We start from the raw sequence: 7,617 nt of genomic DNA on the forward strand, positions 1-7,617 counted from the left end.
TATCTGGAGAACCAGATCTATTTTTTTCATTTTCTCCCTTCCCTCTCTCTCTTCTCCTCTCTTCTTCTCTCTAAACTGCCACCAGACGTTGCTACCTTCCCCGCTGCTGCCGCCGCCTTCCCTGCTGTTGCCACTCTCGTAGGTCCTGGAGCTGCCGCTGACCTCCCTACTGTGCCGTGACCCCACTGCCCCTTCATCCTCTCTCTTCTCATTAAATTAAGGTTAAGGTTAGTATTTTTCAATTGAGTAATTTTTGATTTATTAGTTAGTTTATTCTATGTAGTTTGTTGAATCTTTTGAAGTTGAACTTAGAAATTTTTTTTGTTTGTATAAATTAGAACAATTAATTAGAACTTAGAACTTCATATTTTCATGAATTTGAATTTTAGGATTTTGAACTTTTGTTATACTTGAAATTTGAAACTTTTATACTCTAACTTAGAAAAATTCAACTTTAATGTCATGAACTTATAACTTAATTATAACTTGTAATTACAGCTTAGAACTTAACTATAACTTGAATTTAGAACTTAAACTTAGAACTTGAAATCTTGTTGAATTGTAGTCCTGATGAAATAATTACGCTAATTAGAGTTTAGAAATCTTGAATTGTATAGGATTTATTTGAAATTAAGTTGTGAACTTAATTTAGAAATTTTGAATTGTTCTTGAATTTATGAACTTAGGTTTGAACTTTAGAAATCCGGATGAATTGTAGTCTTTATGAAGTAATTAAGCTTAAACTTTAGAAATCTTAAATTAATGTAGAATTTATGAACTTAGGTGCTGAACGTTAGAAATTTTGATGAAATGTAGTCTTTATGAACTAATTAAGTTTTAAACTTTAGAAATCTTGAATTATTGTTGGATTTATGAAATTTTAGATTGTGAACTTTAGAAATCTTGAATTGTAGAATTTATGAACTTAGGTTGTGAACTTTAGCAATCTTGATGAATTGTAGTCTTTATGATCAAATTAAGCTTAAACTTTAGAAATGTTGAATTATTAATTGTAGGATTTATATATGAACTTTAGGTTGTGAACTTTAGAAATATATATTGAATTGTAGAATTTATGAACTTAGGTTGTGAACTTTAGCAATCTTGATGAATTGTAGTCTTTATGATCAAATTAAGCTTAAACTTTAGAAATGTTGAATTATTAATTGTAGGATTTATATATGAACTTTAGGTTGTGAACTTTAGAAATATATATTGAATTGTAGAATTTATGAACTTAGGTTGTGAACTTTAGCAATCTTGATGAATTGTAGTCTTTATGATCAAATTAAGCTTAAACTTTAGAAATGTTGAATTATTAATTGTAGGATTTATATATGAACTTTAGGTTGTGAACTTTAGAAATATATATTGAATTGTAGAATTTATGAACTTAGGTTGTGAACGTTAGAAATTTTGATGAAATGTAGTCTTTATGATCAAATTAAGCTTAAACTTTAGAAATGTTGAATTATTAATTGTAGGATTTATATATGAACTTTTGAAGTGTAGAATTTATGAACTTAGGTTGTGAACTTTAGTAATCTTGATGAATTCTAGTCTTTATGAACGAATTAAGCTTAAACTATAGAAATGTTGAATTATTAACTGTAGGATTTTATATATGAACTTTAAGTTGTGAATTTTAGAATTATATATTGAATTGTAAAATTTATGAACTTAGTTGGTAAACATTAGATTAGGAATCTTGATGAAATGTAGTGTTTATGAACTAATGAAGCTTGAATTTTGTTGATCTTGAAATGTTGTATTTACGAACTTAGGTATATAAAATTAACTAAATATATATAAGTAATTACAAATATAATTTATTAAGTAATAATAAATATATATTGACAATATAAATTAGTTTAATCTAGTTAAATTATTAATAAATATAATTTATAATTGACAATATATATTTTTATCGATGGATCATCAGTTGTGGATGTATAACATGCACTATAAAACTGGTGCAGTGGTTTAAAACCTAAGTTTATTGACGGTGTAAGAAGTTTTATTGATCATGCACTAACACTTGATATTTTAAACAATAATGGATTGATTAGATGCCCTTATAGTGCATGTAGGTGCTTGAAATTTTTTAATTCAGATACACTTATGGTTCATTTGTGTCGTAATAGATTTACGCCTAGATATTTTGTATGGGTTGATCATGAAGAAATAGATGGATTGAATGACATGTTTTATAATTTGCTGCCCATGGATGAATATAGTATTCTTGCACCACATGGCCAAATTAGGGTTGAACATGATAGGGTTCCACATGATAGGGTTCAACATGATAGAGTTCATGAAATGGTCAATGATGCTTTTGGGATTCAAGGAGGGGTGAAACCCGAACAATATTTTGATGAAGCTTCTAATGAAGAAGCAAGATGTTTCTATGAACAATTAGAAGAGACTAGTTGTCCACTATGTGAAGAGGTCCACATTCTGCCTTGTTAGTTGCAGTTAAATTAATGAATATTAAATTAGATTGGAGCGTTCCTCATGTGACTATGGACTCAATTGCTAATCTTTTGAGTGAACTAGTTAATTCAGAGTTTAACTTACCCAAGTTAGGATTATCGTATGATAAAATTCATTGTCGTGTTAATAGTTGCATGATGCTCTATAAGATTGATAGTGAATTAAAAAATAATTTTTTTTAAGCTCGAATCTTGAATGTTGGTCTTTCAATTTTTATTTTTTTTAAAAGAATGTTGGTCTTTCTTCAACCAGGTTTTAACCCCAATGGGCAAGGTCTTCCTTTTCTTAAGAATAAAATAGTTAAAATGAGTTTGGCATTGATCACTACCTTATTTTATTAGAAATAATTACAATAGAGGGGGGGGGGGGACATAGAACAAAAAACCTCCATAAGTAACACCAAAAATTTAGAAGAGATTACATATATTAAACTAGAGTAAATTTGCACATGATAAGGTTAAGAAGGTTAACAAGTGATCTTTGAAATAAAAAAAAATATTTTTTATAAATATTTTTATAAGGCTGTTCGTCAAAAGTTAATTTGGACTACATATCAGTAAAAAAATTTGATTGGCTAAATTGAGCGAATTGTGTTTTCATGGACTACGTTTTGTATCCATATTTTGTCCTACACAATATCTATGAATAGTTCCTTAGGAAAGAAACATATTGTTCTTGAGGAGCTTGACCTTCCCAGGGAAAAAATCATGGTGGATTGAAGCAGCATCCTGCTTTTAATCTTCTCAACAATCTTTTTGAGTTTCCGATGAGGTTTTTGTTATGATTGAAATAATCAAATGTCAGGCGAAAACTAGCAAAGCAAATCTTTTTCCTATAAGAGAAAAAACTAGTCAAATATGAAAAAATTGTGTTAGGAAAATTAGCTTGTAGATTCATTGGCTAAATGAAGTTCAATAATAATCAGGAAGTCACTTTTTCTTCTCCCTTCAGTTTTGTGGTAGTCTACTAAAAGTTGCTTAAGGTGCTTGTGGGTTTAGTTGTATGCTGAACAATTAAAAATATATAGAATGAGTACTGTATTTCTTTTTTTCCTTTTAAAGTACAAAATATATTCTTTCTCATACTTCCTTCCTCCCATATTATTATTTTACATTACTTAAAGCATTTGTCCTAAATTATCTGTCAATTTATAAAATCAAGATAGAATTATTTAAAATATTCCTTTGCCCTTAAAATTAAGTATTGTTTGAATAAGACATCAATAGAATAATGTAAAAGATTAAAGGATAAAGTTAGTAAATAATTTATTCTAAATCCTTAAATGGCTGGTAAAGGGAAAATTATTCAAAGTAAATGAAAAGGAGGAAGTAGTATTTAGATTTGCATGACTAATTGTAGAATAAAATTTAATGTGAGAAATGTAGTCAAAGTATTTTAATTTGCATGACTAAAAGTAGAATAAAATTTAATGATAGTAAAATGAGGAATTTTTTGCTTGTCTATTTAAGGAAGCAAATTGCTGGTTGAATCCCTCCTAATTTCTTTTCATGATCAGCCCTACTACTATGGATGGTTGTCTGGCTAATTCCCCTGAAGATATAGTGAAGGAGATTTTGGTGAGGTGTCCTGTGAAGTCGTTGTTGAGATTCAAATGCGTCTGTAAGAATTGGTGCACTCTTATCAAAACCCCTGAATTTGTTCAACAACACTTGAAAAATCATACCCCCCCTAAACTCTTGATTTATGATAATGGTGACATTGATGATGATGATGACGACCTTTCCATAACCTTGATTTCCGAAGAACATCCGCGAAGGTTCATAGGTATGAAACAACTCTTCGGTTCTGTGGATGGCTTGTTTTTTATGGTTGGAGAAATTGATCGTGAGGTTTCATGTGCATTATGGAATCCTGCGACTAGGGAGGTGAAACCCCTCCATCTCCCTATCCCAGTAGCCACAATCCATGATTCCCCGGTGTTCGGGTTTGGATTGGACCCCTTGACTTATGACTATAAAGTGGTTTACTTTCACATGAATAATTTGTGTGAACATTATGCATCGGTCTACTCGTGTTCTAGGGACTTGTGGAGAATTTTCAAACCTAAAATCCCCTACTTTACAGACGTCAAACACGCATTTGGTACTGCTTATTTGAATGGAACTTATTACTGGCTGCTAATTGGGGGCCGCCATAGTAATTACACCATTCTTTTGTTCGACTTTGGGAGTGAAATGTTTAAAGAGATTGAAGGGCCAGGTCATCAATCTGTTGATACTAACATGTTGGGTTTGATGTTGGTTGATAGTTCCATTGCTATCTTGAACTTGAACCCGCGTACTGTGTTTGCTTATGATATATGGGTAATGATCCAACCAGGTGTATGGAACAAACTTGTTACCTTTCAATGCTTCTTTAGGATTAAGTCTTGTTTTGACAGCTCTCTCATTTTGGCAACTAAAGATTCTCAACTGGTCTCCTATGATGTTCGGACTAACAAGACGAGGCATCTTGGATTTCAACATCTGGGCTTGAGAAAAGATGCAGAGTATGATGGCGGTTGTGGAGTTTTTTATTATAAGGAGAGCTTAGTGAAAATTAAACGACGAGAGGATGAAGATCTGGACCATTAATCGATCTGTACTTTTTAATTTTGATACCATGCATGTTATTGTTATAAATTTATAATAGGTACTTTTAACGTTCATTAATAATTTTGGATCAACATTTTCTTGCATTCCTTTTATGAAGTACTGGGGTTGAACCCGTCAAAAACTATATATGCAACTTTCTTTCCTTCAATTTGAGTATTTAAATTCTCATTAATTAATAACTCATTTAATTTTAGGTATATTTCTTCTAAACCTATAATTAAGAGAACCATTACTTGGCTAAAGCACAATTGTCATTTGATTTTACACAGCCGGGAAAAACAACAAGATTTTAACTAATATCCCTTCAGTCTAGCGGCATTTTATTAATAATAAAATAAAATTCTCAATGTGGATAAGTACAAGCAAGGGGGGCTATAGGTCTTACCTTACCAATCCTAATGAGGTAGCAAACCTCTACTAATTAACAAGCATGAAGAAAATAAGAACTAGAGAAAACTAAGTATTCTATAATCATCACAGAGTTTAATTTACACTCTATGATGATATGACCAATGAGGATACTTAAATAATGCAAAAATTCAAACGTCAAGAAGAAGGTTGAGTTATCAGCCTTAAACTTCCTTTATATATGTATGAACTAAAAAAGATAGTGTGCCCATCTAGAGTAACCTAAAGCGAGCTCTCTTCTAATATCGTATGCATTAAATTTTTTTCTTATCAAAATATAGAGATGGAGAAGTTATGTGGTTTTTCTATGATTGTTGATTTTTAAGAGTAAGAAACTAATTAAAAATAAGGCATAATTACATAAATTAAATCCTTAACTTGACTTCAAATTATAACTCTAACATTTAACTTCGTCAGTGCACAAGTAGGCACTTTAACTATTCAAAACTTAAACAAAAAAAATCACTTGAACCCTACAGGCAAAGTGCATGAAATACACCCAAGTTATGCGCGTCAGATGTAAATTTCAAGGCCTAGCAGTTCAACATTTTTTCCTTTTTTTGCATTATTTGCTGCCTCATTGCTAAATGCAAGTGGCATTTAATTTTATTTTATTTTTATTGTGAAAAAAACTATTATGAAGTAGTTCTTTTTTTGCCTATATCTATTGTAAGCAATGTGGGGTGAGTATAGGGATGGCAATGGGGTGGGGAGGATGCTGGGCAGGGTGGGTTTAAGGTTATGTGGGGCGGGGCGGGTTTAAGGTTGTGTGGAGAGGGTCAGATGCAGGGCGGGTTAAAGTGAGTTTTTTAAAAGAATAATGTGGGGCGGGGCGGGTTGCGGGTATATGTGGGTTCAAACTTAATTTTAACTTTTTATATGTTATAAGAGTGATAGAGCATTATTTATTTAGATAATTTCATTAAAGCTACTAAAATATCCAAGATAATAAATGAAAATGGTTCAATAAAAAATAATACAACTTCTTACATGTTTCTCAATTGACCTCTTAAAAATAAAATTTTAAGTGCTATCCTATTAAATTAATACAACTTAATGAAAAAATGAATTTATTTTTATGAATTTTATTTTTAGTATCAAACATAACTAGAAAAAAAAATATTAAAAAAAATATGCGGGGCAGATTAAAAAATTTGCGGGTTAAGCTCAACCCGCACCGCCCCCGCCCTACACCGCCCCATTGCCATCCCTAGGTGAGTATACACTTATAAAAAACAAATGTGATTTAAGTCCGAAGACTCTCAATCAACGACTCCTATCCACACTTAGGGGACTTTTTACATTTTCCCTTAGGTATTGGATTGCTACTGTAACATCTCGCAACTAGAAAGAAGTTTAAAATCTGGAAATAGTCATTTTTGGAAAGTGTAAGGAAATCTGGAAAATTCTAAGTTAAAGTGAGTTCTTGGTCAACTTCAAACGACCATAACTCCTAGCTCAGGATCAGTTAGGTGTAGTTCCAGATATGGTTGGAAAGCTCTTGGAATGATCTTTCCAACACTTCTGAGTTTGCATGATTTCGATAACGTATGAGTATGTTATGCCTTTCGGAAGTTGGGCTGTTGGATTAGGAAATGTCCAATCCGGATTTGTGAAGGGTAGCTTGGTCTTTTCCTTACCCGATTTAATTAAATCCGTTTTAGTAAATTAAGTGGGGTTAAAACTGAGTTAGTTCAGTTTACGCTTTTGAGAAATAGAGTTAGGGCTTTTGGAGAAAGAACGCAAGAGAAAGGAGAAGAGGAAAAGCAAGATTCGCCAAGAACGATCGATTTTGGTTGTGGATTTACCAAGGAATTTATCCTACCAGGTATGTGAGTCTCTCATGGCGTTGGGTTCATTCACCCACGCGCCAAGCATGTTTAATTCAGTAAAATTCATCCTAGAAGAGTTGGAAAATTGATGTTCTTAACAAATATTCTTGAATTCGAATGTTGTTAGCGAATTAGGATGAATTGAGAAGTTTATGAGATCCTTACATTGAGTTTAGGGTTGCTTTGAGTTAGTTTCTTGAGTATACATGCTGGGCATTGGGATCTAAAACGAATTTGAGGAAGATAATCGAATTTAGGTGGATTGAGGC

General features: G+C 31.8%; 1 protein-coding gene across 1 annotated transcript; it reads left to right on the forward strand.

Moving 5' to 3' along the window:
• Window positions 1–4,019: 4,019 nt before the first annotated feature.
• Window positions 4,020–5,087, forward strand: LOC102594220 (F-box protein At3g08750-like). The gene has a single exon (XM_006367958.1). The coding sequence runs from the start codon at window positions 4,020–4,022 to the stop codon at window positions 5,085–5,087; it is 1,068 nt and encodes a 355-aa protein (XP_006368020.1).
• The last annotated feature ends 2,530 nt before the right edge of the window (window positions 5,088–7,617 follow it).

The sequence above is a fragment of the Solanum tuberosum genome, unplaced genomic scaffold, assembly GCF_000226075.1.
Source record: "Solanum tuberosum cultivar DM 1-3 516 R44 unplaced genomic scaffold, SolTub_3.0 scf01371, whole genome shotgun sequence".
In the NCBI taxonomy this organism is placed as follows: domain Eukaryota; kingdom Viridiplantae; phylum Streptophyta; class Magnoliopsida; order Solanales; family Solanaceae; genus Solanum; species Solanum tuberosum.

Bases quoted from the DNA above. Each gene is read 5' to 3' on its own strand.
- LOC102594220 (XM_006367958.1), top strand. From the start codon at position 4,020: ATGGATGGTTGTCTGGCTAATTCCCCTGAAGATATAGTGAAGGAGATT.